General features: G+C 51.5%; 12 protein-coding genes across 12 annotated transcripts; 7 read left to right on the top strand and 5 right to left on the bottom strand.

Annotated features, from left to right (window-relative positions):
- Positions 1–251: 251 nt before the first annotated feature.
- Positions 252–2,112, bottom strand: BZA70DRAFT_255881 (uncharacterized protein). The gene is made up of 6 exons (XM_064910793.1): positions 1,798–2,112; positions 1,679–1,737; positions 1,509–1,622; positions 1,289–1,437; positions 503–1,234; positions 252–446 (listed from the first exon to the last, which is right to left on the bottom strand). The coding sequence occupies exons 1-6, from the start codon at positions 1,905–1,907 to the stop codon at positions 288–290; spliced, it is 1,323 nt and encodes a 440-aa protein (XP_064769164.1). The 5' UTR covers positions 1,908–2,112; the 3' UTR covers positions 252–287.
- Positions 2,113–2,132: 20 nt separating this feature from the next.
- On the bottom strand, positions 2,133–3,040 carry BZA70DRAFT_124471 (uncharacterized protein). The gene has a single exon (XM_064909527.1). It carries the CDS (start codon positions 2,877–2,879, stop codon positions 2,406–2,408), a length of 474 nt encoding a protein of 157 aa, XP_064769163.1. The 5' UTR covers positions 2,880–3,040; the 3' UTR covers positions 2,133–2,405.
- A 1,359-nt stretch (positions 3,041–4,399) lies between these two features.
- On the top strand, positions 4,400–5,351 carry BZA70DRAFT_237173 (uricase; the record flags this gene model as incomplete). Its single annotated transcript, XM_064910405.1, has 2 exons — positions 4,400–4,601; positions 4,657–5,351. The coding sequence occupies 2 exons, from the start codon at positions 4,400–4,402 to the stop codon at positions 5,349–5,351; spliced, it is 897 nt and encodes a 298-aa protein (XP_064769162.1).
- Positions 5,352–6,249: 898 nt separating this feature from the next.
- BZA70DRAFT_303710 (serine/threonine kinase 16) lies at positions 6,250–8,303 on the top strand (the record flags this gene model as incomplete). The annotated part of the gene is made up of 4 exons (XM_064914758.1): positions 6,250–6,435; positions 6,496–6,676; positions 6,806–7,356; positions 7,417–8,303. The coding sequence occupies 4 exons, from the start codon at positions 6,250–6,252 to the stop codon at positions 8,062–8,064; spliced, it is 1,566 nt and encodes a 521-aa protein (XP_064769161.1). The 3' UTR covers positions 8,065–8,303.
- Positions 8,304–8,867: 564 nt separating this feature from the next.
- BZA70DRAFT_288515 (major facilitator superfamily domain-containing protein) lies at positions 8,868–10,687 on the top strand (the record flags this gene model as incomplete). The annotated part of the gene is made up of 3 exons (XM_064914039.1): positions 8,868–9,053; positions 9,112–9,972; positions 10,040–10,687. The coding sequence occupies 3 exons, from the start codon at positions 8,868–8,870 to the stop codon at positions 10,685–10,687; spliced, it is 1,695 nt and encodes a 564-aa protein (XP_064769160.1).
- Positions 10,688–10,951: 264 nt separating this feature from the next.
- BZA70DRAFT_266461 (ribosomal protein L13-domain-containing protein) lies at positions 10,952–11,502 on the bottom strand (the record flags this gene model as incomplete). The annotated part of the gene is made up of 2 exons (XM_064911030.1): positions 10,952–11,416; positions 11,482–11,502. 2 exons carry the CDS (start codon positions 11,500–11,502, stop codon positions 10,952–10,954), a joined length of 486 nt encoding a protein of 161 aa, XP_064769159.1.
- A 144-nt stretch (positions 11,503–11,646) lies between these two features.
- BZA70DRAFT_255873 (uncharacterized protein) lies at positions 11,647–14,153 on the top strand (the record flags this gene model as incomplete). Its single annotated transcript, XM_064910792.1, has 3 exons — positions 11,647–13,035; positions 13,100–13,485; positions 13,726–14,153. The coding sequence occupies exons 1-3, from the start codon at positions 12,110–12,112 to the stop codon at positions 14,151–14,153; spliced, it is 1,740 nt and encodes a 579-aa protein (XP_064769158.1). The 5' UTR covers positions 11,647–12,109.
- Positions 14,154–14,601: 448 nt separating this feature from the next.
- On the top strand, positions 14,602–17,357 carry BZA70DRAFT_288512 (ATP-dependent RNA helicase DBP2; the record flags this gene model as incomplete). Its single annotated transcript, XM_064914038.1, has 3 exons — positions 14,602–15,886; positions 16,957–17,009; positions 17,067–17,357. 3 exons carry the CDS (start codon positions 14,602–14,604, stop codon positions 17,355–17,357), a joined length of 1,629 nt encoding a protein of 542 aa, XP_064769157.1.
- Positions 17,358–18,011: 654 nt separating this feature from the next.
- On the bottom strand, positions 18,012–20,653 carry BZA70DRAFT_275735 (uncharacterized protein). Its single transcript, XM_064912202.1, has 6 exons — positions 20,213–20,653; positions 19,804–20,093; positions 19,709–19,749; positions 19,414–19,652; positions 18,897–19,353; positions 18,012–18,838 (listed from the first exon to the last, which is right to left on the bottom strand). Exons 1-6 carry the CDS (start codon positions 20,453–20,455, stop codon positions 18,246–18,248), a joined length of 1,863 nt encoding a protein of 620 aa, XP_064769156.1. The 5' UTR covers positions 20,456–20,653; the 3' UTR covers positions 18,012–18,245.
- Positions 20,654–20,758: 105 nt separating this feature from the next.
- BZA70DRAFT_275734 (phosphomethylpyrimidine kinase) lies at positions 20,759–22,136 on the top strand. The gene is made up of 5 exons (XM_064912201.1): positions 20,759–21,032; positions 21,104–21,208; positions 21,267–21,475; positions 21,535–21,901; positions 21,961–22,136. Exons 1-5 carry the CDS (start codon positions 20,996–20,998, stop codon positions 22,107–22,109), a joined length of 867 nt encoding a protein of 288 aa, XP_064769155.1. The 5' UTR covers positions 20,759–20,995; the 3' UTR covers positions 22,110–22,136.
- Positions 22,137–22,232: 96 nt separating this feature from the next.
- On the top strand, positions 22,233–25,376 carry BZA70DRAFT_309846 (uncharacterized protein). Its single transcript, XM_064914899.1, has 2 exons — positions 22,233–22,715; positions 22,808–25,376. Exons 1-2 carry the CDS (start codon positions 22,496–22,498, stop codon positions 25,342–25,344), a joined length of 2,757 nt encoding a protein of 918 aa, XP_064769154.1. The 5' UTR covers positions 22,233–22,495; the 3' UTR covers positions 25,345–25,376.
- A 59-nt stretch (positions 25,377–25,435) lies between these two features.
- Positions 25,436–27,283, bottom strand: BZA70DRAFT_236637 (DNA polymerase III, clamp loader complex, gamma/delta/delta subunit; the record flags this gene model as incomplete). The annotated part of the gene is made up of 3 exons (XM_064910384.1): positions 25,436–26,397; positions 26,459–26,636; positions 26,699–27,283. The coding sequence occupies 3 exons, from the start codon at positions 27,281–27,283 to the stop codon at positions 25,436–25,438; spliced, it is 1,725 nt and encodes a 574-aa protein (XP_064769153.1).
- Between the last annotated feature and the right edge of the window lie 656 nt (positions 27,284–27,939).

Here is a 27,939-nt window from a genome sequence, read left to right as displayed (position 1 = left end):
TCTCTATAGGTTGTCCTCCGTTCCCTGCTCCCTTGATTAATGGAATTCACTTTCTTAGTTCTTTCGGCGTGACTTCTTCTACGTATCTCTTCATTGAGGTCGTCGTAGGGAGGCGAAGGACTGAAGCGACATATTTTTCTTTTTTTTTATCTGTGGTGAAGAGTTGCCTAGAGCGCGCACAGCCTCTTGGGCGATTCTGCTCTGATATCTTGTTATACTAGTTTTTAATAGACTGCAAAGCATAATTATACATAAATCATCCTAGCTACCATATCCGCCCCATGCAATCAGACCTTCTTCTGCTTTGTCTTTTCAAATATCGTCTTGATCATCTCGTTGCCCAGCTTCGTCGCGTCCGGAAACCGGGGCGAAAAGTATTTCTGCGTCCTCTCAAACTTCTTTTGATACAAGTCGAAGTTTCGAAATGTGATGATGTCGCTCCATGACTATGTATTATCGTTAGTTTTTGTGTCTAGGCATAAAAAAGGTAATAGTGACTTACGCGGGCGGCCATTGTAAACTCCAGGTCATCTGCTCTAAAAGTATCGTTCTCCAACGCAACTTTGATACAGTCCTCCAACAACCCCGGCGACTGAAACAGATACTCGGTAACACCAAGCCAGATTCTAAATAACGGCGTGCTGCAAATCATATGGTCGTACGGCACGATGCCGAGCTTCCACCAGCAGTCCACCATCGCCAGCAGACTGAGGTGCGAGTTCGGCGTTCGCGCGTCGGCGGGCACGTTTGAGAGCGAGAACTTGTCGAGCAAGTCGTCCGAGAGCAGGAGTTCGTGGTCGTCTGGAAGTCCGCCAAAGACGTAATCTCTCGCGCTGAAAATGCGTTGTCGGAATTCGTCTTTCTTGTGCTCAATCATCAGCGTAAACAGATCCGTGACCGACTGCGCGTACTGAAGAATCTGGTCATGCGCGGCCGGGTTCATGATCGCCAGACCGGCGTAGACGTGCCACTTGTTGCAGTAAATCCGCAGCGAGATGTTGATCTTCACGTTCTCGATCCCGCCCACGTAGCGCGGCACTTCCCATGGGAACTGATTGTTGGCGTGCCATGCCACGCCCATGCTCATGAATGCCGCATGTGTAGCTGCCTGCGTGTCGGCCGTGATCTTGTCGTGCGCTTGCGCGGTGAGGTAGACGTACTGCGAGTTGAAACACGTAAATATCGACTTGACGAGCTCAAGAGACTCGTCGCTTGCGCGGTGTTGAATAAGAACCTAGTCTGTGTTAGCCCGCATAGTAAACTAATCAATCAGCATATAGATACATACTAGTGGTTGACCTCGAGTGTCGACATTTGGTCCATGAAGCGAATGGCACGACACAATTTCAACATCCGCCGGCAAATGGGCCTCAAACGCAGCAATCTCAGGTGCTTTACACGACGTCTGTCCGCCGACTATTGCTCCAACTTTTGTTGCTAAAGAAACACAGTGACATCAGTAATCAATATTCTCTATAATCTTCAAACTGCTGAGGTTTGGGACATACAGGGACCATAAGCCGCCACGATTTTGTCTATATTCTCCGCCTCGACGGAGTAGATTATATAGTCGCTCAAACGGGAAACATAGTGTCCGTTCTTGAATATGTTCACAAGCGGCGCTGATATCTATCGTTAGCATATACTGCGGGGACACGAATTCGACAAGAATACGCACCATCTTTATACTCTTCTTTGAGACTTTCAAACCGTTCTTCTCTATCGCACGCATTTATTCTAAAGTGATAGTAGTTAGCACGCGCGTGAAGCATTCAACTCTGCAAAGATAATACGAACATGTATCCGGCGCCAGACAGTCGCCGAGCGTACATGCGTCCCATGTCGCCCATGCCAATAATGCCGATTTGCACCTGCGCAGCACGCGGTGCAGAGGCTGTAAGCGACATGCTGCGTGTATGCAAATTCCTATGAAATACTGGTAACTTTTTCCGAGCGAAACGATCGTGGGTCGTGAATGCAGAGGGCAGTTCGCGGTTCAGGAGAGTTAAGGCCGAGACGAAATAAATTTGGGTGAAGTTGTTGGAGAAGACGAAGTTCAGCTTCAATCGTCCTGGAGCCGCACAGCGCTGCTACGCCTGTTCTCAGCATCGCCATTTAATTGACTAATTATTCAGGAACGACTTCTGTGCAGCAACGAATGGAGAAAGACTGCTTGTATTGATTGAGCAAGACAATTTAGGCTGAATTTTATTAACGATGAGTTGCTATGTTCCAGGAACCTGTGATGAGTCTTGCGGCCAGCTATGAGACTGTCGTGTTCGTCACATCACCACTGTCAATTATCCTCACCTAACCTGAGGCTGGCAAGTCAACCTGGCATCGAGGCAGGATGGGACCAGCATCTACTTCTATAACATCAAATATATGGCTTATGACCTCAATGTCTAAAGAGACCTCTGCTTTCTGTGATGACGATACCTTGCAACAGATAATATGCCACTACGCATGGAACAACACCAGGCGTCAAGTCCGGGGTTAAGATATATGGATGAGTAAACGGCATACACCAGGGCCACCAAGGTGTGGAGGGCGATGTCGACTGATATCAACACCAGAGCTTGTCTACGGGCAGATCCGCTCGAAAGAGCAAGAGGGCAGACGAGCAGCCGGGCATGAAACCACCGATAACGCCGGGCGAGAGAAGGACCGAGGAGGAGGGTCGTCAGGGGAAAGATAGGGAGATCTACGGATGCGGAGGACGATGCGGGTGAGAAGTAAACAAACAAACGAGGGCTCGGAAGTTTGGCTGCGACGGAGTTGAGCGATTGATGGGAGGGCGGAGGAGAGGCAGGCAAGTATCCGAGATAACGAAGTCGAAGGACTGGGCCGACGAAATAATTAACAGCGAGATATGACATGACTTTTGCAGCGGGTTATAAACATGATAGGACTACGACTGGCCAGGCTATGATGATATGAGATGCTATACTGAACGCGCTCTTCAGGATCCAGAGCTTGTTCATAGCCGGCTACTGTACTGTACAGATGCTTAAGTAACGACAGCCTAATATGATGAGCTACAGCTACGGTTAACGAGAAAGGGCGTAGATAATATGGCTGTTGACAGTGATGAGCCACATGGAAGCTTTTCTAGCGGGGGAGGCTTACGATCAACCGAGCGATAAACATCTGCGTCATCGATGAGGCGGCGAGTCATTAAGCAGTTCCCGGGATGATACGATGGAAACCTTAGCAGGGCGAACGCAGTTGCCAAAGACGGCAGTTTGTAGACAAACATTGGCGATCGCGCCCCATACGCAGGAACGCAAGAGACAAGAGCGCTGCGTTATCAGCGCCGTGTGTCATGACTCTGCAGATCCGCGAGGTTTACGCGTTTCGAATTGCAGGCCCCAAGTCCGAGCCGGTGCTGCTGCCGACAGAGGGGCGATAAGGGTCGCGCGTGCGGGCTTGTCCGGGATGAGATACTCCTCAAGCAGGGAAGCAGTAAACAGAGCCAGGTATTCCGAAGGGAGGTCCGAGTTTTGAGAGAGCAACGAAGCCGATTGGACGTAGACAGAAGGCAGCGGCAACGCCGGCCGGACATCATACGCGCAGCCAGACAGGCCTCTGGCGACAACCCACGTAGGCCTCAATTGAACCCGCGAGAGTCATCGGTCGCGGCGACGATGGACGAGGGCGTCATCCTGCCACAACGCGAAGAGGAGGCGTTTTTGGTGGCGTCGGCAGATTAAACTTATCCGGGGTAGCAGGTCGCGCTGGCAGAGGTGCGTGGACATCGCGCGAAGCCGGGCTCAGACAGCAGCAGCAGCGCAGTAGCCTGATTTGAAGCGCATTCGACGGATCCGCAGATAAGCAGCCGCGATAAGGACAAACACCACCAGCTCCAGCTCCAAACCGCTCCTGAACATGGCTGGTCTCCATCGCTCGCGGGCTCAGCCGGGTCGCCTCCGGCCCAGCGTCGTCGCGGCCCAGCCCTGCGCCTGCGGGCCGGTCCTCTGCTGCTCGCCACCCCCGTCGACCGCGCGCAGAAACAGCGATCGTCGCAGGCGCGTCATTGCCCTTCTTTTCCGGCCCTCGCAGCGCTGATCGCCAGCACACTTCTCGCGGGCAGAGGGCAGAGGCAACGGCAGCCGGGTGGTGCCGGGCATGTGCGACCAGGCCGGACATGGCCGACGCCGCACAGAAGGCGGGCTGTGGCGCGCCGTGGCTTGCGGGCGTGGCTGTGCCGTATGGCGCGCCATCGATGAGATCGGCTTATCGTCGACGATGGATGATCCCGACGACACCGCCTCGAACGACTACTTATATCTGGCCTGTCCCCTCCTTCTGCTCGTCCTCACAACTAATCTCTACTACTTCCAGCTCCAACTCAGCTCCTTCAAACCTCAACTCAACTCCTACCGCCACATCATTTAACATGGTCTCCCTCACCGCTACCCGCTACGGCAAAGACAACATCCGCCTGCTCAAGGTCGAGCGCGACCCCTCCAACCCCCGTCTGCAGTACGTCTACGAGTTCACCATCCGCGTCATGCTCGAGGGCGACTACGAGGCTGCCTACACCATCGCCGACAACGGCCCCATCGTCACCACTGACTCGATGAAGAACACCACCCACAGTACGTGCTGATCTCTGGTGGCTGCTGCTGCTGCTTCTAATGCTAACTTCCGCAGTCCTCGCCAAGAAGAACCCAGTCTCGCCCCCGGAGCTGTTTGCCTCCATCCTCGGTGCCCACTTTGTCAACACCTACGACCACATCCACAAGTCCTTCATCCACATCATCCAGCACCGATGGACGCGCTACGAAGTCGACGGCGCTCCCCACGACCACTCCTTCCTCCGCGACGGCGCCGAGGTGCGGATCGTCGACGCCGAGGTCCACGAGGACGGCAAGATCTTCTTGTCGGGCGGAATCTCGGACCTGCTCGTGCTCAAGTCGACCGGCTCTGCCTTCTACGGCTACATCCAGGACAAGTACACGACCCTGCCGGAGACCAGAGACCGGATCATGTCGACGTCGGTCGACGCCACGTGGAAGTACGACGTGTTTGAGGGCGTCGAGGCCGTGCGCGCGTCGGTCAAGTCGCTCGAGAAGGGCTACCAGTCTGCGCGCGAGATCACGCTGAAGACGTTTGCGACTGACGAGTCTGCGAGCGTGCAGGCGACGCTGTACCGCATGGCCAAGCAGATCATTGCCGACAACTCGCAGGTGAACCAGGTCTCGTACGCGCTGCCCAACAAGCACTACTTTGACATCGACCTCTCGTGGTTCGAGGGCTTGAAGAACACTGGTGCGGACGCGGAGGTGTACGCGCCCCAGTCGAACCCGAACGGTCTTATCACTGCAACGATTTCGCGCGGTGATTAGATAAGAGTCGGTGTTTTTTTATTCTCCTGTATCATATTTTTAATTTGTTGCTGCTTATCATTTATTGTTGATAATCGTGGTCGTTTCTGGGAACTAGCATACTGCTTTTCTTGACTGTTGTTTACTCATTCTTTTCATTTATTCTTACTTATGATGGTGTAATTTGCTTGTGCTTTCAGTGCTTTTATGACGGTTTTGCTAATGGCTAGTGTTATCTGTGTTTACTATTAATCGCAATCACATACTCACAATAAACCCCTGCGTAGAGACGTCTTCCCCACAAAGACCGATCGTGGATATTATTATGTCTTGAGTTATTCTTTTATTCTTGATTTGGCTTCGCTTGCTTGTGGTGGTGAGGTTAGGTTCTGTGCTGGCTGCCACTTCTCCGCACTGAGCAGCAGAGATGGAGCAGAGCAGTGTCATGAGCAGTGAATGAGCATCAATGAGCAGTGTCAGTAAACAATGAACATTACCCAAACATCTCAAGAAGCACCCAGGACGAGGGCCTGAAATCGTAATTGACTGTTCACTATCCGTCATCCTCGAACAAGCATTAATCAACAATCCTCGTCCCAAACGAAACGGGTCCACCCCACATCTTCGGTTCCCCAGAGCCTATCGATCTGCTCTCCTTCTGCGGAGTAGCCTCGATTCACTGCTGATCTCTGATTTTATCCTCTCGACCTCTGGCAAATCTTTTCTCCGCCCGCCCTGCTTCTTTTCCTCGTTTCTCTACCGCCTTTGGAGGTCCTCGATACTCCACACTCGATCCTGGTGCTGTTCCATGCCCCTCCCCCTCCCCCGCACGCTCGAGAGACTCTTTTAACAACCTCTTCAGCACAATGGCGCCCTATAGTTTTGCTCTAAAGATCTCAGAGATCAATTTGAATCAGCCATGGCTTTCGGAATCCTCGAGGACAAAAAGCTCGCCCATGTGCCTGGCACCGCGCAGATCGAAGACATCTTGAACGACGGTCTTCACGTCGCTGACGCCGCTGCTGCAAATCTGAAGCATGCAACGGGCAAGAACAGCCATATCATTCTTGTCCCTCAGCCGTCTGATGATCCAAATGATCCTCTAGTGAGCGTTCCTCTGTTCACTTTCTACCATACCATCATCCACTGACTCCTACCCACCCAGAACTGGTCTATCGTCCGCCGCGATATCCTCTTCCTCATCCATTCCTTTGGTTACATTATCAATTCCGGAGTTTCCGGCCCCATCCTTTCCGCCGGAGCTCTCGACGAGGCTGCCGAACTTGGCGTCACCCTCACCGACATTGCTCTTCTCACCGGATACCAGCTTCTCGTCATCGCGTGCTGTGGGCCCATCGTCTCCGCACTCAGTCGGATCTTTGGCAAGCGGCCTTAATTCGTTGCTGCTTCCATCTTTGGACTTATCGGTACTATCGTCTGCTGCGTCGCGACCAATTACGGTACGCTCTTGGCAGGTCGGATCATCCAGGGTCTCGGGAACATTGCTTACGAGAGTATCGTCATCTCTGTCATCGGTGATCTCTACTGTCTCCACGAACGTGGTCTGCGTCTCGCGGTCTTCAACTTTTGCTTTGGAGGCATTAATTGCTTCACCTCTGTCATCTCCGGTCCTATCGTCACAAACTTGGGATGGCACTGGCTATTCTACATCGACGTCATCTTCGTAGCTGCGCAGTGCCTCTTAATGTGCTTCTGGGGCACCGAGACAACCTACATCCGCGAAGCCAAATACGAAATTGACGTCGCCGGTGACGAGATCTTTGACGATATTGACAAACTCGCTGCCGAGCACTTTGAAGGCGACTCCAAGACTCCCGCAGAAGACGCTCCGACTACTACCGCCGACGCGGAGAAAGCTGTTCAGAACAGCTCGCAGAATCCGATCCCGGCCAAGAAGACGTATTTGCAGTCTATCATGCCTTACCACGGCCGTTTCTCAGATGAGAGTATTATCAAGCTTATGATCCGTCCCTTTGCTGTCTTTCTCAATCCCGGAATGACTTGGGTATCTATCCTCGATTCTTCTATAGTCTGTCTTGTTTCCAGTCGCACTAACCGATCATAGATCATCCTGGCAATGTCGATCCCCCTCGCATGGATTGTCAATATCAATTACTGCATGTCGCAGCTTTACGGAGCTCCGCCATATAACATGACCGCAGAGCGCCTAGGTTTCTTAGCCGCTGGTCCCTTGATCGGTGGTTTCCTGGCCTCGCTCTTCTTCTTCGTGATCAACAATCCAATGACTCTCTGGATCTCTCGCAAGAACAATGGCGTGTTTGAGCCCGAGTTCAAGCTCCCTGTTGGTGTTATCCTCGGCACGATCTGCCTGGCGATCGGATGTTTTGGCTTCGGTAATGCCTATCACAATCGTCAATCTGCAATCGTCGCTGCGGTCATGTACGGGTTTGTGTGCGCGGGCTCGACGACGATGGCCATCACCGCGAGTAACTACATGATCGACGCCTACCGAGAGTTCTCGGTCGAGGTCATCATCGCGACCATGTCGCTCAAGAACTTTATCTTTTACGGCTTTTCGTATTTCTTCAACAACTGGGTCGCGAACTCGGGACCCGATATCGTCTTTGATGTGTTGGGAGCTGTCGCGGTGTTCACGTCGCTGGTCATCAGTATCCCGCTGTATATATATGGAAAGAGAATACGAAGCTGGTGGCATCGCGCCAAGCTTTTTGAGAGGCTTAAACTTGCGTAAGGCGATTGAGATGCGGGGGGATACTGGGATATTGTTTATCGTTCATCGTGGATTATGAAGAGTTGAGTCGGGACAGACTGTTGTTGACTGTGTTTATATATAACTCGAGTGGTTGCGAATAAAATAACATCAATCGAAGACGTGCTCATGGCATGATAAACCAGACTATGCGCACCTCGTCGTCTGATAACGTCGAGTTGATTGCCGAGACGATTGACTAGCGAGCCGCTACAGCGGGGAATAAATGTAGCCTCACCCCGCCTCCCGCTGACACCCCAGCAAAAGCAGCCACCGAACCTACGAAGCTTACAGAACCTCCGCTATACTAATGCAATGGCTCAACGGCGCAAAGTCTGCCCGGGATCCGTTGCAACGGACTTAAAACATCGATTTATCATCGTCATCGGCTGCACCGGTCGACGGAAGTGGCAGCTCACATCACAGCCAGCTTAAAGCCCTCCGCCGGCATTATGAGGGAACTCCCAACTCCAACCCACATCTTCAGTTCCTTAGCCTATCGACCAGCCTTCGTACCTCTATTCACCGCTACTCACTGATGTTTTCTACTGCTGCTACTCTGTTTATCTGTACATTCTGATGAAGTGATTATCAGACAGGGGCGGCTGTGTTTCAATACCCCGTCGATTACTCGATGCTGTGCCGCCGTTAAAGTTACTCGCTACTCCACATTCTATTCCGGTGGGTTCCCTCCTGCTCCCCCGCACTCTCGCGGCTTCTTATATCAACTCCCTCAGCACAATGGACTCATCTACAAGAATCTCGATAATCAATACACTGTCGTCATGGCCTTTGGAATCCTCGAGGACAACGAGCTCGCCCATGTGCCCGGCACCGCGCAGATCGAAGACAAGTTGAGCGATGGCCTCGACATCCCCGATGCCGCTGCTGCAAATCTGAAGCACGCAAAGGGAAAAAATAGTCATATCATTCTAGTACCGCAGCCGTCTGACGATCCAAACGATCCTCTGGTAAACACCTCCTCTCAGAGACCTATCATCCTCACCACTCACTGACTTGCCTGTCCAGAACTGGTCCATCCTCCGTCGCGATATCCTCTTCCTCATCCACTCCTTCGGTTACGTCATCAACGTCGGAGTCTGCGGTCCCATCCTTGCCGCTGGAACCCTGGTGGAAGCCGACGATCTTGGCGTCACCATCACCGACATCGCGCTTCTCTCTGGATACCAGCTTCTCGTCATCGCATGCTGTGGCCCGATAGTCTCTGCGCTTAGTCGGATCTTTGGCAAGCGGCCTCAGTTTGTCGCTGCCTCGATTTTCGGACTCATTGGCACTATTGTCTGCTGCACTGCAAATACATATAATACTCTCTTGGCAGGACGGATTATCCAGGGTTTCGGAAACGTCGCCTACGAGAGTATCGTCATCTCTGTCATTGGTGATCTCTACTGTCTTCACGAACGTGGTCTGCGTCTCGCGGTCTTCAACTTCTGCTTTGGCGGAATCAATTGTTTCACCTCTGTTATCTCCGGTCCTATCGTCACAAACTTGGGATGGCGCTGGCTATTCTACATCGACGTCATCTTCGTTGCCCTGCAGTGCTTCCTCATGTGCTTCTGCAGCACCGAAACAACCTATATCCGCGATGCAAAGTATGAGCTCGACGTCGCTGGCGATGAAATCTTTGACGATATGGAGAAAATTGCTGCCGAGCACCTCGAAGGCGACTCCAAGCCTGCCGCTGAGACTGCTCCGACTACTACCGCAGACGCGGAGAAAGCTGTCCAGAACGGTTTAGAGAGTCCGATCCCGGCAAAGAAGACGTATTTGCAGTCTATCATGCCTTACCATGGCCGTGTGTCCAACGAGAACCCTATTAGGCTTATTGTCCGTCCTTTCGCCGTCTTTCTAAATCCAGGGATGACTTGGGTATCTATTCCTCAATTTCTCTTTTCTGTCGTTTTGTCTCCTTCCTTGTCATGCTAACCTACCGTAGATCATCCTGGCAATGTCGATTCCAATCGCATGGATTGTCAATATCAATTACTGCATGTCGCAGCTTTACGGAGCTCCGCCATACAACATGACCGCTGAACGTCTCGGGTTCATGTCCGCCGGCCCTTTGATCGGCGGCTTCCTTGCCTCGCTCTTCTTCTTCGTGGTCAACAATCCCATGACCCTCTGGGTTTCCCGCAAGAACGGGGGCGTGTATGAACCCGAGTTCAAGCTTCCTGTCGGCGTCATCCTTGGAACGATTTGCTTGACGATCGGATGCTTCGGTTTCGGCACCGCCTATCGCAATCGCGAATCTGCTATCGTCGCCGCGGTCATGTACGGCTTTCTGTGCGCAGGCTCGACGACGATGGCCATCACCGCGAGTAACTACATGATTGACGCCTACCGAGAGTTTTCGGTCGAGGTCATCATCGCGACCATGTCGCTCAAGAACTTTATCTTTTACGGCTTTTCGTATTTCTTCAACAACTGGGTCGCGAACTCGGGTCCCGATATCGTTTTTGATGTGTTGGGAGCTATCGCAATTTTCACGTCGCTGATCCTTAGTATCCCGCTGTATATATACGGTAAGAGAATACGAAGCTGGTGGCATCGCGCTAAGCTCTTGGAGAAGCTTAAACTTGCGTAAAGCACTTGTTGCGACGTGTGGGAATACTGGGTTTGTGCGAATTATGAGGAGTTGAGTTGTCGTAAACTATGGTTAGCTGTGTTTAGAATAGAACTCAAGAGATGGTGAATTAAATGACATTCATCCAATTCGTGCTGCAAGGCGTCGATATGCCCAACTATGTACAAAAATGCCAATACGCTGATTAGCTTGATCAGCACTTTGGCTTGCTAATATCTTTTTCCACCGCACCGCACTCCAGCATACTAAACCTATCCCTTCTGATTATTTCTTTGGAAATGTGGTCTTGGTGTTGTCGATGACCTCGGAAGTCTCCGCCCAATAGCGAAGGATATTTCCCTTAATCTCGGTGTGCGGTCCCTCAAACGTCCTCAGACGCGACAACCGTGTCCGTCGCAGACTGTTCTTCGGTAACATTCCGCTAACCGCTTTCTTCAGCGCTTCGCCGTATCCCAGCTTTCCCACCAGCCGCTTCATGTTCATCTCCTTGAGTCCACCGGGGGTCTGCGTGTGTTTCCGGTACATTTTCTGGTCGAGCTTGCGGCCGCTGATGTTGAGCAGGTTGCAGTTCGTCACGACGACGTAGTCGCCGCAGTCGTTGCCCGGGTGGTAAACAGGCTTGTGTTTGCCCATGAGGGTCATCGCGATTGAGGACGCAAGACGGCCCATTGTTCGGTCGTCTTTAGCGATGTCGACGTGGTGCCATACTTTGGAGTAGGCGAGACGAGACTATGGGTGTGAAGAGGTCAGCAATCGGGAGACAGAATTACAAAGTGAGGTTTCTTGTATCATACCCTTCCAACCAAGTTCGACATTGTGTTGCAATACTCTAGAACCAGAAAATACTGCAGTCAAGAACTCGTAGAGATATCAAGACCCGAACTCGAAAAGTCCCGAGAAGAAAAATAGCGGTGAGCTAAATGCACAAACGCAGACGCATTTACGGCTTCAACCCAAACCGCGAAAAGTAAACAGAGAAAGGTCGCTGGGAGGGTTGTTCACCTCGACGAGGAGACTCGAAAAACTCCCCCAGAGTTAAAATTCACCACAACTCGCTGGCTCTGATCTGTCGATAACCGCACCGGGATCCTCTTCTGAATTCCGCGAGAGGGGGCATTGTGTCTCGATATTCACGGGATTGCGCAAATTGTGATTGCATTTTGCTGTGTTTTTGTGTTTTTGTTAGGAGAGACGAAAGAGTCTTGACTGGCAAGGAAGGAGTTGGTTCTGCTGGACGCGTTTTATAGAGGAATAAGCAACGCGACTGCACTTCGCTCTCATACCGACTCGACTGTCTATCACGACTTACAATCTGGTCTTTCAACATCTTGGTTTTTCGAGATACCTTGAGTTTTCCTCCCGCTTGTGTGATTATATATTCTCGACCACGACGACTGCTACTGCAAAGAACAAACACCCAAGATGGCAATGTCGATGAACAGAGTCGTGCTCGCGATTCGCTCAAATCTGCCGGACGAGATGGATTGGGCACTGCAGACACTTGTGCGCATGTCCTTCGAAACCCCCGACGATTTACACCTCGAGCGATTCCCCAATCTAGGCCCGGCCCTGCTCGAAAAGTTGAACAGTATAGATCAGTTTCCGAATTTTCGCGAACTGATGCAGGATGGCAACGACGACGAGGATCTGGGGGTCGGCGTTGGATCGGTGACTCCGGAGCGCAAGCTGCTGGATAAGATTCTGGAAGCGGCGTTGGTGCTGCGCAACGCGGCGATTAATCCTGAGAACGCGCGATATCTCTCACGGCACAGGGTATGCCAGGCCGCGCTTGTCAAGTGTCTTTTGTTGCCTGACCGGCCATGTTTTGTCGAGCTGCGGCAGTACTCTCTTGATATCTCAGAGTCGGTTGCGTTGTTCATGCAGCCTTCGTCTAGCCAGGATCCACTGTTCAAAGTCCTGCTGCCATATCTAAAAAGCGACGACAGAGGCGTCTTGATTGCTGCCATGAGGTCCGTCGCCCGACTCGTCATCAGTGTCGAAGCAAACTTGCTACAAGCCATCGATCCCGCCATCATATCCAGGATATGCGCCCTGATCCTTCTCGACGACGAGCCTTTACTTTCCGTCTGTCTGGATTTCCTGTATCAGTACACGTCGTCGTCCGACAACGTCGAGTTGATCGCCGACACGGTGGACTGGCGAGAACCGATACAGCAGCTTGTGCGATTACTGCTCTATCAGGCGAGAGAGTGGAGACCGGTCGATCCTACTGTTCCGCAGGTTGCGTATACGGAAAACAAACCTCCGCCTCTTGGGCCGCCTGAACTTCCGCAGTCGTTGATTTCCGAGTTGCTTTTGTTTTCTGAGCCCGAACGAGCTACGCAGTGGTAAGTCTTACTATTATTATTATTCTTTGTGGTCGCTATTTGAAGACACTAACGTGGTATAAAGGATGCGTGTATGTTTTGAAGAAGACCCCGACGGCGACGTCACGCAAATCGCGCTCTGGAAAGCCTACGAATCGCGGTTCGAGGAGTTTGTCGCACAAGGCAAAAAACTGCTTCCCGCGGCTGACTTTATCAAGAACGTCACCATGGCGTTCCGAAACGCTGCGGCGATGGTCGTTACTTTACCTGGCGGCCAGCAAAAGTTCATCATCAAGGGTATCAGGCCCAGAGAAGTGCCACTGTCTTTGAAAGGAGAGCTGTTTATTTCGTGTCAGTGGGATATGGGCGGGAACACTCGGTGTAGCGGTAGCTATCCATCTGTGCAGGATCTGTTTCTACATATTCTGGCGGTCCATGTGCCACCGCCGCGGGGGGCGGCAAAGCCGGAAAGTGTTGCGGTGACCGCGAGTGCTGAAACTGAAAACGGAGAGAAGGGAAGTAACGAGAGCACTACTGCTAATGGAGGAGAATCTGCTCCTGCAAATGGTGAGACGGCTGTGAACGGCAGCGCGACAAATGGCGATGTGTCGATGGAGGATGCGCCTCCAGTGCCTGATGCCCCGGAAGCCTCAGTTCCTCCCCCCGCCGCTACTCCTGCAGAAGCAGCCACAGAACCTACAGAGCCTACAGTATACTATTGCAAGTGGCTCAACTGCACAAAGTTTGACCCGGAAGGCTGCACCGATCGACGGAAGGTGGCAGCTCACATCACAACGCACATCCCCGATCCGCAGGACAACAAGCCCAAGCCGTTTCGCGACCGGCTGAACCCCTCCGCGGCTGCGGGGCATGTGACTTCACTCGACGCGATTAATTCGCAGAAGCTGGTGTTTGTTAATAAGTTGACTGTAGTGGACGAGAAGGGCGAGGCGACGGGGATTCCGCTCACGTCGGTGCTTATTCTGCGGAATATCGCGAGGAGTGATACGGGGAAGAAGTATCTGAAGGGATACATCCAGGAGCTGCTCGGAGTCGCGGCAGTTAACGTACCGCTTAGAAGCTATTTGTCTGATTTGCTTGACCACATAGTCGAGAAGCAGAGAGGAGCTATCGTCTAGATAGTGTGCTTGCTCTTGGTTAGGAGGTTGGGTGGTTTGGTTGGTTGGTTGTTTAGAATTCGCAATTTCTCTTGTGTGTGACGGCTCTGCTATCTGTGACCGCCGCGGACTTGAAAATTGTGTACTATATGACGTTTGTCTGTACTATATGCATGTACTTTACTCTCGGGAAGTGTTTAATGATATTCTATTCTGATTTCAGTCCTAGCTGCAGCGTATTACCTTTTCTGTTAATCGTATTACGTAACGACCAGGGAAATGGCATAAGTGCAAAACCATCGGCGCAACAAATCGCCACCACAGTCGCCTCCTCCCAACGGCGCTATTTAAGAATTTTTTTTTGTTTTCCCTCTCTTCCTCTCCTCTTGTTTTCCCATATTGAAATTTTTTTATTTCTTACCACTTTTCCATCCTCTTTTATCCTCTTTCCAATCCCTACATATACATAATGAGTTACGGAGGATCTTCCTATGGCGGCGGCGGCTACGGCGGCGGCGGTGGTGATAGATACGACCGCGGTGGAGACCGCTACGGTGGCCGTGGCGGTGGCAGCCGTGGTGGTGACTCCTATGGAGGCCGCGGAGGCGGCTCCTACGGAGGCAGCAGCGGCGACCGCATGTCTGCTCTTGGATCCGGCTTGAAGAAGCAGGATTACGACCTCAACAGCTTGCCCAAGTTTGAGAAGAACTTCTACAAGGAGCACCCTAATGTCACTGCTCGCACCGACCGTGAGGTCGAGAAGTTCCGTGATGAGAAGAAGATGACCGTCAAGGGCAACGATGTTCCCAAGCCGGTTGAGACCTTTGAGGAGGCTGGATTCCCTTCGTACGTGATGACCGAGGTCACCCAGATGGGCTTCACCGCTCCTACTGCTATTCAGTCTCAGGGATGGCCTATGGCTCTTTCTGGTCGTGATTTGGTCGGTATTGCCGAGACCGGTTCGGGAAAGACTCTCTCTTACTGTCTTCCTGCTATCGTTCACATCAACGCCCAGCCTCTGCTCTCCCCTGGTGACGGTCCTATCGTCCTGATCTTGGCCCCTACTCGTGAGTTGGCGGTCCAGATCCAGCAGGAGTGCTCCAAGTTTGGCAAGTCGTCGCGCATTCGCAACACCTGTGTCTACGGTGGTGTTCCCCGTGGTCAGCAGATCCGTGATCTCGCTCGCGGTGTTGAGATTGCCATCGCCACTCCTGGTCGTTTGATCGACATGCTCGAGTCTGGCAAGACCAACCTTCGTCGCGTGACCTACCTCGTCCTCGACGAGGCTGATCGTATGCTCGATATGGGTTTCGAACCCCAGATCAGAAAGATCGTTGATCAGATTCGCCCTGATCGTCAGACTTGCATGTGGTCTGCTACGTGGCCCAAGGAAGTCCAGCGTTTGGCCAACGACTACCTTCACGACTACATTCAGGTCAACGTTGGTTCGCTCGAGCTTTCTGCTTCCCACAACATTACCCAGGTCGTTGAGGTCGTCACAGAGATGGAGAAGAGAGACAGACTTATCCACCACTTGGAGAAGGCGATGGAGAACAAGGACGCCAAGACTCTCATCTTCGTCGGAACCAAGCGTGTCGCTGACGAAATCACCAAGTTCCTTCGTCAGGACGGCTGGCCCGCGCTCGCCATCCATGGTGACAAGGCTCAGAACGAGCGTGACTGGGTGCTGAACGAGTTCCGCACTGGCAAGTCGCCTATCATGGTTGCCACTGATGTTGCATCCCGTGGTATTGGTATGATTAATCCCCTTTGCTTTTTTTGATATCCAAGCTACACTGTTTTCATGTTACTCCCGGTTTTGGATAAACCTACTGTGCCATCATGGCTTTCTAAGCTCTTGAATCTCGCCGCCCGCGCGTCCAATTGGATCTGAGGGATTTGGCCAGCTGGGATCGCTTATGTGGTCCCTGATCATCCAGAGGTTTCTGTTTCATCTCTTTTTCTGTCATTTGGAACTTTACTGTTTTTTCAGGAGATGTTCCACGATCGAGAATGGATAAATACCTGGCGCTGTGATATGGTGAGGAGAAGGATTGGACTAGATTCAAGGTTTTCATTTTCATCATGCAAAGCTTTCACATACTGTCCTGAAATTGAAGTCTTTTCTTAAAGTACTAAATGGCTCGAACTCCTGGTGTCCCCGGCTATCTTCATCTGATATGATTTTGTCGTCGTCAATTGTTGGGGGATATTCGAACCGTGAGATGTCATTATAGAAAAGACCTTTCTTTTGAGGGGGAGTGAGGAAGAAGCTTTGTTGTATTAGGAAGTAAATTTAATTATTTATTTCTCCCAAAGAAAAAATCTTGATCTTGTCCGATTGAAAACGTGGAAACCTTCTTTGAAACCGGAGTCTTATGAGATTGCGTGCAATTTTCTTGTTTGATTATCTTGCAGATTGCTCATCGCGAATGAACAAGAAAACGCCTCTTCATTTCCAATCGATCCATCTAGCCAGGAGCAGCAGGTCTCCATATATTGATTTATATGACCTGGTGTTTTTATATTTCTTTCCATCTCGTGGGTTCTAAAACGTGCTTTAGAACATTGGCAGTAAAAACCAGTCAAAGTAGAACGAAGAAGTTGAACGTAGTTTCTATGCTATCTCTAGTTCCGCGATGATGATTTGAAGATTCAAACCTCTTCTCAATATTCAATGAGTGCTTTATGATGTTTGCAATGATGGAATAGATCATTTGCAGACGATTGAAGTTGGTGCCATGGTGTTTGCGCGTTGCTAGGGGGAGCTTGGAATGGAGGCTTTGGCTTGACTATGAGATAGAGTGTACTAACTGTTGCGCAGACGTCAAGGACATCAAGTACGTCATCAACTACGATTACCCCAACAATAGCGAGGTATGTCAAACTCATTTTCTGCTCTTTCCAACGGCTTATGCTAACTTGTACATTCAGGACTATGTTCACAGAATCGGACGTACCGGTCGTGCCGGCACCACCGGAACTGCCATCACCCTCTTCACCAACGACAACTCCAAGCAGGCGCGCGACCTCCTCACCATTCTCTACGAGGCCAAGCAGTACGTCGACCCCAAGCTCGAGGAGATGGGACGCTACTCGCGCGGCGGCGGCGGCGGTGGCCGATGGGGTGGACGTGGAGGTGGCCGTGGTGGCCGTGGTGGATACGGTGGTGGATACCACTCTGGATCCAACCATGCTCCTCTCGGATACAACAGAAGATGGTAAATATTTCTTTTTCTTACCAAGATGCTGTCGGCGGCGAAAATTGAGTCTACGGCGGTAGTGTGTGGGGGCGACCCGCGGCTTTGTTTCGAGGAACCGGTGACCTATGAGTTTATACAAATCAAAAAGTGCCTGCAATGATATCATATCACCTTTGTCACTTTATTGTGCTCTGGACGTTTTATTATCTGCCTAATCTGGATGTTTTACTTCTCTCTTGGAAAAGCGTGCTTCTTTTGTCTCTTTGCCGTGCTAGTCTTTTGCACGCTGCTTCGGTTTCTCTTTTGTTCGGGCAGGTTTGCATGTGTGTGTGTGTGTGCTTTATACTAAATTTTTATCGTTTATAGAACTCGCTAAGTGATTACTGGAAGAAGAACAGGTATGAGGGCATCATATATTATAGACTTAGATGATATACCATTATCAACCCACTATGATTCTCTCCTACGCCTGCTTTCACTGTGTTATTTACTTATTTGTGTACTATTCTCGCTATGCTTTCTCCAAGAGAACGAAATCAAAAAAAGTTAGGGGGCTTTTAGGAAGTTAAGACATATTGTTTGCCTCTTTCTTCGAAAAAGAGATGTTTATGGGTTCTTATTCAGGTTTTTTATTGTTTTTCTGTAAGATTATTTGTTTTTAATATAATTGAAATGTGGTATTTCTATCTATATGGCTTAAGTGCGTTTTAATGACGTAGACGTAGCTTTTTCATTTCTTTGATTAAAACGTTTGAGTGACATGATTGGTATTTACAGATCTGGACACCATATTCTATAAAAACAACAAAGATAATAAAAGAAAGAGATTAAATGCCGAGTCAAAATTGAATAACACGAGCCTTGTCTAGATATCTAAAACCAAAAATGACAAAATGACATGGAAAACCAACTAGAAGCCATCGCTGCCGTTGAATCCGGTGAATCCGCAAAGCACGAGGACCTTGTAATACGGCTTTTTTGAGATTGAGTTAGCCCAGTTCCAGGCACTGGTAAGACGGCCGTCGATGCAAGACCCTGCTTCCTGGAAATTATCCGCGCCGGAGCCGTCGAACGCGTGCTTGAAGAAATCGGACAGTATCGTCTTTTTCAGCTCGTCCACGCCGCCGAATTGCGTCTCGATCCAGGTATACACGAACGGGTCGCGCGTGACGACGTCGATCTCGGAGATGACGCGCTCGAGCGGGTTGAGGATCATGGGCACCTGCAGGTACTTGTCGAGGAAGAACCATGCGTTCGGGACCGATCTGTCGCCGAGATGCACGACGCTCGAGCCGATCCAGGATTTGGCGCGGCGCTGGGCCTGCGAGATGACGGCCTGCATGGCGCGGCTGACGGCGGGGCAGGATTGCACGCGGTTGAGACCTTGGCCGGTGTCCATTAGGCGGTAGCGGCCGTGGGTCGAGAGAAGGTCTTGGTCGGCGAGAGACCAGAGCATGAACATGTCGTTCATGATGATCGACCACAGCGTCAATGATTGGTTGACTAAGTAGTAAGATTAGCATGTAAATGTAATTTGAAAACAAAAGAAAATGAAGCGCACCGTAGTAAAACTGTTTTTCGTGATTGTGCGACAAACGCGCACCGCCTTTGCCGTACGAAATGGCAAGGTTATACTCATTCTCTATCTTATCCGGATGGAAATGAGTCTGCAGATACTTTAGCATTTTCTCCACCGGATTCTTATTCGCTCGCAGATACGAATGGTTATCACCAATCGAATACAAGCACTGCCGAATCTCGTCCTGTGTGATCACCCCCGGTTTATAGTACCGCTTGGCCAGGGTCTCGATCGCTTTCTCCTTTTGTCTGATCTCGGCCTGGACTTGCGATCGCTTCTTGTGCTCGGGATAGATCTCAGCTGTGGCTTGCACGACTAGGTTGTCTTCCAGGAGCGAGAGGCAGTCGCGGGATTCAAGGAAGGAGTGCACGGTCACGACTGGCATGTACAAGTCGAATTCCATAACTTGCTCGATTTCAGGCAGGCGAGAATCCATAACCTAAAAAAACAGACCACTTAGTCTCAGAGCACACCCATCATACCAGCCGTTCAATCTTACCATGTACATCAATTTTCCAAAACTATCCCGCATCTTCTCGGGATTCATAATCTTATATCGCCGGCCAATCTCAAAGATCTTTTTGAACCATTTGGCGTTACGCGCAAAGTCCTTGTCCTGAAACATTTCTTGACCGAGTTTCATGTCGGTGGCCACAACTAGTCCGGCAAGGATCGAGCAGACTTCTTTTAGTTGCGCAATGATTCGCTTGGCCTTGGACGAGTATAGAAGAACGTCGACTGTAGGATTTTGTTAATCATGGACGAGTACATTTAGATTGAGCAAGGCGACGTACCTTTATCAGTGTACTCTGAAACATTGAGCGCTGCCTCCAGTCTAAATTTTCATTAGCACATATCTTCCAAGTCCCAAAAACCAAATCAGTCTTACAGTCGGAGAAGCTTCCGCTCCTGCTGCGTCAATCGTAACGGTATATACTTTGCCCTCGACACCAGCCAAGTGCCGTACGACTGCGATCCCGCAGACACGATAACTATTGGCTCCGGCGGCGTCGTAAGCGTGGTGTTGGGAAGCTCGAGTGATCCGTCGGCATCGTCTGCGGCCATGCCGGTGCTGCTCACGGACATTGCATCTGGATCTTTGGCGGACGCGTCCGGGGCAGTTTCTGGGTCTTCGCTTTTCTCTTCCTCGAATTTTTTAATGATGTGCGTTTTTCGTCTCTGTGTGGTGATTAACAAAAGTAGTGGTTAGTCCATGGACCAGCATTGATGGTATTGTACAGCTGATTTGAGCGACGAAGAATAAAACTCCTGATATTGCCACTCCGGGGTATACTTACGCCCGTTCTATGCAGATATCCAAAGCAGACCGAGCAAAACTGCTCGTCGCAGTCTGTGCAAAACAGCTCAGCAGGCTGATCACCGCACTCGATGCAAAGCTTGTCGTCAAGCACCTCGTCCCCGTCGCGCGCCTTCTCCGCAATGTCGGCGTGTTCTTCAATGCTCGCCTCGAGCTGGGCATGTTGCTCGGCAAGCGTGTCGGCATCTTCTGCCACAAGCACCTGGCCAAGACTGAACTTCATCTTCTTCGCTTGGGGTAAGCTTTCGGGAGACGAATAAGACACTGTGAATTCGTGTATATGAAGAGAGGACTAAGGAGAGACGTGTGGGATATTTTTTGGAGAGTTGATGGAGGAAGGTTGAGAAAAATCCAAGCGAAGACGGCTTACGCGCAGGTTGTTTTGGGGAACGGAAACAGGCTCAGGTACCGATGTCTACAGTAGTTAAAAGGGGTACCTTTTCCGTACGGAAGAACGATTTAAGATTTCAGAGCCTCGAAAGGTACTTCTTGACGCTGAGCACGGGATTGTAGAGATAAATGCAGCAGAGCGCGTAGAGTAAGAAGGATTTAGAGAACTGGCTCGGTCTGCTGTTGAGTGAGTAAATAGCGGTGGTTTGAGCAGGTTCGTGGAGTTGGAGAGTCAATGCACGGCAAGCACCGGCCCGGTAAGTGCGTTCGTTCCTACTCCACCTTCACCGCGCAAATTGCAGTCAGATTGCTCTATCTGAACAGACATCTATAGAGAGATATAGACATCAGACACCCATACAAGCTACAATTAATGACACGAACCCTTCCGCGCGTGTTGACCATCGCTGGTTAGTAACTGCTCGAGAATTGACCCCACACTTTTCACAAAGACTGATAGTTATGCGTTTGCGCTGAACAGGCTCTGATTCCTCCGGCGGAGCAGGAATCGAGGCCGACCTCAAGACAATTACTGCCCATGGCTGCTACGGCATGACCGGCATAACAGGTCTCACCGCCCAGAACAGTATGTCGATACACGCATGATTTGCGGATTGCAATTGCTCATTACTGATTCACCGTAGCAACCGGTGTTAAGGATATATTCCCCGTGGCACCAAGTTTCCTGGAACTAGCACTGGACGCGGTTTTTACAGATATCGGTGTGGACGCAGTCAAGACAGGAATGCTTGCGTCGGCTGCGACTATCGAGTCCGTCACCAAGAAATTGAAGGAATATCAAGCATCAAACATCTGCGTTGACCCTGTCATGATTAGCACCTCTGGATCCCAAGTATGCATCACTTTTCCACACCAATATCGCGCCCACGTTACTGACTACTCGCTGCGCAGTTACTACCCGACTCCGCCGTATCTGGCTACCTCGCCCACCTCTTCCCCATCGCGACGATAATAACACCAAACATCCAAGAAGCGCAGTTTTTGTACAAAGTAGCCACCGGGACCGATATCGTCGTCGACTCGCTCGAAGACGCTAAGCGGCTCGCGATGGAACTGCATAACCTGGGCCCGAAATACGTGTTGCTCAAAGGTGGACATCTGCCGTTGACGACCGATGGCTATACGCGCGTCAAAGAGCAGGCTGCTACGAGCGCTGATGTGGTGGCTGATATAGTATACGACGGAAGCACCTACGAGATCATTGAATCTCCATTTATCATCACCAAAAATACTCACGGCACGGGCTGTACTCTATCTTGTAAGTCTCCTCATTGTTATTCTGCTTTCTCCATTTACTGACTATTTGCTACGATGCAGCGGCAATCGCGTCAAATCTCGCCAAGAAGATGACCGTCGTGGACGCAGTCAAAGAAGCAATCGACTACGTCCATGGCGCCATCGCCGACGACCTGCAGCTCGGGAAAGGCAACGGGCCTATAAACCACCTACACCGAACGTACATATAGACATCAATCGATATTTCATAACTGCCCAAGTCTGGGCTCTGATTATCTGTAGCATTTGTAGCTGCTTGTCGTAGAAGACCTAACCCAATGCTCCCTCTGCCCAGTTTGAAGGCTTTTCTTTTTGGAGGAAAAAAATCCAAAACCCAGGGAGACTTTCGGAGCCACCATATCGCTCTATCTCGTGCTGCGAAGCATTATACCGGGAGTTCCACCATTCTGACTCGTATTTCAGAGTTGGCTGTCTGGATATTGTCACTTGTACAGTTCTCGTTGTCGTTGGCAGAACATTGCGGCGCACCAGCTATAGCCAGCAACGCCAGGTTCTAGGCCTCATCTTTCATCCCACCAGCAGAAGCGACAGTCATACCACCCTCGTCAGCACAACAATGGCACACTGCGCGCAGATATTAAAGCAGAGCTCTACGCTATGCTGGGTACGCTCTGGGAATGGACGCGTCGCGGCCGTGCTGTCGAACAGGTCCGGGATTCAGAGCCGGAGGAGAATGTTTGCTGCGCTGTCGGCGTCGCGGATTTGCGGAATGAATAAGGATATGTCTGTGGAGCAGAGAATAAGGAAAATGAGTACATGTCGGGTACTATATTCTGGTAAGTGCGACCTCTCTATTGTTTCTTATCTCTCAGGTTCGAGTTCGGAGTCGACCTCGAGAGATGAAGGTTCCAAAACTAACAAAGCCCAGACTCGCTGCCCAAACACCCTTCAGAGTTTGTTATCGACGTCGAAAGCACACCGGCGATAGATCCCGATGAATTTACAAGACCTATACCGGCTTTAGAATCCAACGAGGCGTCGTATTTCGATCCGGATGCCGTCACATACGATGCCACCGAGACAGACGTTTTGGGCGGTGTTGAGTATCATTTGCACGATGGCGAGTACGAGGCCGAGGAAGTGTCAGAAGAGGGCGGTGAGCTGGTGGCCGAGGAGCAGCTTATCGACTCTACACCGTGGTATCTACGAACAGCAGAGTCTATGAAGGAGCAGGAAGAAAAGGTTGTCGAGCCGCTGCCGGAGATGCCTAAGAACTCTCCGAAACAGTTGGAAAGCATTCTCAAGTACGTCATCGACGATCTCGGATTACAGGAAGTGGCAGTCTCTGACCTGCGGAGCATGATGACTGTGTTTGGAAACGACGCGATCATGGTCGTCTGCACTGCGCGCAGCGAGAGACATCTAAACCGTGCGGCGGAGGAACTGAGAGTCCATCTGAAGCGGGAGTTTCGCTCGAAACCGCGGATCGAGGGGTTGGTCGGCAAGGAGCGAATGAAGGTGCAAGAGCGGCGAATCAAGAAAAAACTGTCGCGGTACACGGGTGACATGAACTCGTACGAGAAAGACCTGCGGTCACAAAATTCAAACTCGTGGGTGTTCGTAAAGACCGGTATCGAGGGCATCCACGTGCACATCATCACCGGCGAACGAAGATGGGAGCTCGACCTCGAGGGCCTGTGGGGCCACGAAATGCCGCGGCTGCATCAGCGGATCGAGGACGAGGCCGGTACGAATTTGATGACAAAAGATCGGCAGTCGAAGCGCACGAGCCGGAAGATTGCGCGCAAATGGGCGGCGAAGGGAGGTGTGCCGGTTGACGATAGTATGCCGGCGGAGTCGCCGGAGCACACGTATTACACTGCGGACACAGACAAGCCTCAGCGGCCGATTGCTCCAGGCTTCCACACTTCTGAAGAACGTCTGAATCCGTTTATCTTTCGACGAGGGTATCATACATCAGCCAAGCGATCGTACAGCACAGCCGAGCCGGAGTCAGCAGAGCAATATCATACGCTGCCAGTGCAATTCGACCCGTTAGTCTATGACGATGCGGAGTTTAATCAACTGATAGTCGATGCAAGGCATACTGCTAAAAAGCTACTTTGGAAGCACAAGCACGGCAAGTATGATAGTTCGGTTGACCTTGAGAGCTTAAAGCAAGTTGCTGTCCAGCTCTGTGTTGCGGGAAAGTCCGAGATAGTGAAAGAACTGGCTAAATTAGTCCCTCGTGACACGATCCTCACTATCGAAGGAGACGACATTAAGAGCTTGCTTATAGCCTCACATACAAACGCGCTGCTCCTGGAGTTTCAACAAGATGGAGATGCAGAGCACGACAAAGTAAGAACAAAGCGGTTCGAAACTGAGAGTTACGAGTTCACTCCGGCAAAGATCGTCGAGTTTCCCGATCCTCTTCAGATCTGGCCCCGGACCAGCGCCGACTTTGGCTTGTCATACATCCACTGGCGCCGGCAACTGGAGTACCTACAAATAGCACACACGCTGTTCCCGTACTCAGTGCCGTTTTCAGAGTTGCAGATGCACTTGGTACGCCAGTACGCGTGTGGCGTGCCCATCACGATGTCTGATTTCTACCTCGGCCTCACGACCCTGGCAAAGTCGGGACAATTCACACCGAATTATCTCCGAAACAGACTGATTCTCGATCAACCTACGTTTTCCAAGTTTAACGAGAAGAGGTTCGCGAGCATCGTCCGGTACTTTCGTACCGTCGGACGACTGATCCCAAGCCTCGAGAACGACTTGCTCAGCGATACTAAAATTCTCACGATCCTCTACCGCGCGTGCACGCAGTTCAATTTCAACAAGCCCGTGGACGAGGAAACGGACGTAGTGCCCATGAACAAGGGCAAGTACCAGGACATCGGCCTGCTCCGGCGCCCGATCGATCCGCGGATCGCGATAATCGACAAGCTCGTGATCCGCTCCGACGCGGTCGTCAACTCGTCATACATCGTCATGTCGCTCAACGCGCTCGCGCAGTCGCAGCGCTTCGACCTATTTTGGAAAAAATGGCGCGACCTCGCGCTTTCGGGCGTGAACCGCGACGCGTGGCTGTGGGCGGTCGTCGCGGTCAATGTGTCGCGGTCGGAGGATACGCAGCAGATGTCGCACTTTCTCGACGCCGAGTGGAGTTTGATGGTCAGCGAACTGACGGCCGACGGACGCCCGCTCGAGCTGCCGCTGTCGATCGTCAAGGCTACGCTTGTGTGCTTGCATTTCAAGGATCCGTATGGTGTTTTGTATCCCGAGATCTCGCAGGTCTGTGGACGGGCGGAGGTCACGCAGGAGGAGATCATGAGTTATATGGAGGAAGAGTTGTTGAAGCATTCGTTGAAGGATAAAATGGCAGAGGTGGTTGCCGACGAGGCGTTGAGGGCGCAGTTCGTCGAGGAGATGGATGAGGAAGACGAGTTTTTTTGAAGAGGAATAGGCTCGGTTGTACATAGCACGTTAGTATATACATGTTCATTACTTGTCTACTCGATCAGTAAACCACCAAGCGAGGTTGCATCTAAAAGTACTCCTCGCGCTCGAGGTCCGGATCGCGCTCAACCCCAAGATCAAGCTCCTGCAAGAACTGCGTGCCCTGGATCTCCGGCGGCAGATACTCCTGCTTGACCTTCCCGTCGGCAAAGTTCGGGTTATACTTGTACTCCTTGCCATACCCGATCTCCTTCATCAGCTTCGTCGGCGCGTTGCGGAGATGGATCGGCACCGACGCCGCGCGGTATACGGGGTCGTGTGCGAACCTATCCTTGAGCACGTTATACGCTCTATACACACGCACGGATTTCTTCGCCGTCGCGAGTTTTACCGCGCAGTGCGCAAGAATCACGTCGCACTCCGGCATCCCGACTTTCTCCACCGCGGCCGCGGTCGCGACCGCAAACGGCAGACACGAGTCGTCCGCGAGCCCGACGTCCTCGGACGCGATGCGCATCATGCGCCGCGCGAGGTACATTGGTGGTTCGCCGGCCTCGAGCATGCGCGCGAGGTAGTAGAGCGCGGCGTCGGGGTCCGAGCCGCGGACGGATTTGTGGAAAGCAGAGATGGTGTCGTAGTGGCCGTCGCCTTTGCTGTCGTACAGCAGGTGCGAGCGCTGGAGGTCCTTTTTGAGCTGGTCGACTTCGATCGGAGTGGGAGGGGCCGTGTGTGCGGAGGGGTTGGGGAGTGAGGAGGCGACTACGAGTTCGAAAAGGTTGATAGCCGACCGACCGTCTCCGTCAGCTAGACCGGCGAGATACCTGAGCGCGTCCTCGGTGACCACGCCAGACGGAGATGATGAGAGGTCGAGGTTATAGTCGGCTGCGAGAGAGACCGAGATCCGTCGGACGATGGTGTAGAGCTCGTCTTGCGAGAGCTTTTGCAGAGTGAATGTGCGACAGCGCGAGAGGAGCGCTGAGTTTAGTTTGAAGGATGGGTTTTCGGTGGTAGCTCCGATCAGCATGATGTCCCCTCTTTCAATGTATGGTACTATCAATCTTATTAGAATAAAAACGTAATCAGAATGCGAGCCGTATGGGAGTAATCTTACGGAAGATATCCTGCTGGGCTCTGTTGAAGCGATGAATCTCGTCGAGAAAAAGATACGTTTTTCGGCGCGTGAGCCGTAACTCGTTTCGGGCTTCGTCAAAGACATCTTTGCACTTTGCGACCGAGGCCGAGGTGGCTGATAACTCGACAAACCGAGACTTTGTTGACGCGGTTATGAGCTGCAGAGAAGAACAAGATGTTAGCATGCTACTTCATCGCACATATATAACTCAAGACGTACACGAGCAAGAGTGGTCTTGCCCACGCCAGGAGGACCCCAAAGTATCATGGACGGACAACTATCGGTCTCGATAAACCGGCGCAGGATTCCATTCTCGCCAACCACGTTTTTCTGCCCGACGAACTCGTCCAGCGACGAAGGGCGGACGCGCTCTGCGAGCGGTAGTGCGGCGCGTCTTGCGTCTCGACGCGACGGCGGCTGCGGTGATTCGGAAGTCGAGCTGGCTGGCGGGGGTTTCGGGGAGGATTGAGATGGTGGCTGTTTGGCGGAGAAGGAAGAAGAGTGTCTGAGGGTGCTGAGGCCTGGTTCGGATTTAAGTCTCTTAGCCGGCGCGTCAGGGCCAGATGTCGAGGACGCGTCGTTGGTATCTTGGTCTAGGTCGATCGGAGCAGGACCACTCTCGATGCTCGTCTTCCGCTTTGCAGGTTTTGCAAAAATCGAGGCTATATTTTGCGGTTTCTGCTTCTGCTGTGGCGCGTCGGAGGAGGAGGAGGAGGTGGTGGTGGGGGTTCGACATTTGCCGTCGAGGTGCTGGTCGATGCTGGAGATGAGGACTGCGCGGTGGCAGGAGGGACAGTTGAACATCTCGGATCGGTCAGCAGGAGTAGAGTCCTGAGATGCCGCAGATGGCGACGGCATTGTTTCTGTTATGCGATAAACGGCGAAGAAAAGAAAGACAAATACAAAAACAGAAACCGCAGAGGCCGACCGAGATAGCTGAAAAGGGCAATAATTAGTGGAGACTCGCTTACTGATGTTACCCGGACTTGTACGTATGCGCCCCGTGTGGCTGGGAGTGTGGCTGTGGCAGATTACGTTCTGTATTGTTTGTGGTGGGGCTGAATCTTTTCGGTCGGCTGAGAGAACAGCGGTGGGTTATTGACGAGGAGCGGTGGATGGTAGGAGGAGAGGGAGGGGAGGAGAGGGAGGGGAGGGGAGGGGAGGGGAGGGGAGGGGAGAGTAGAGGAGGATGAGGAGGATGAGGAGGATGAAGAAAGAAGAGATGGAGAAGCAAGAAGAAAAGAGATAGTAGAATCATGGCTGGAGTTAAAAACAATTCTAAGTAGATGGCGACAAAATAGAATAAAAAAAGAGATTGGAAATGCGATGGAAGTGACAACCGGCAGCAGCCGAGTGCGCAATAGACAACGAACAACAGGACAACAAACAGATAAACAAAAAACAAACACTAGTAGAAAGGGAAAAGAGACGCTCGCTCAGCAAACTTTTAATATAAGCAA

This window comes from Myxozyma melibiosi (assembly GCF_037950935.1).
Source record: "Myxozyma melibiosi strain Phaff 52-87 chromosome Unknown BZA70scaffold_3, whole genome shotgun sequence".
NCBI lineage: Eukaryota > Fungi > Ascomycota > Lipomycetes > Lipomycetales > Lipomycetaceae > Myxozyma > Myxozyma melibiosi.
This window is presented reverse-complemented; position numbering and strand designations above follow the sequence as displayed.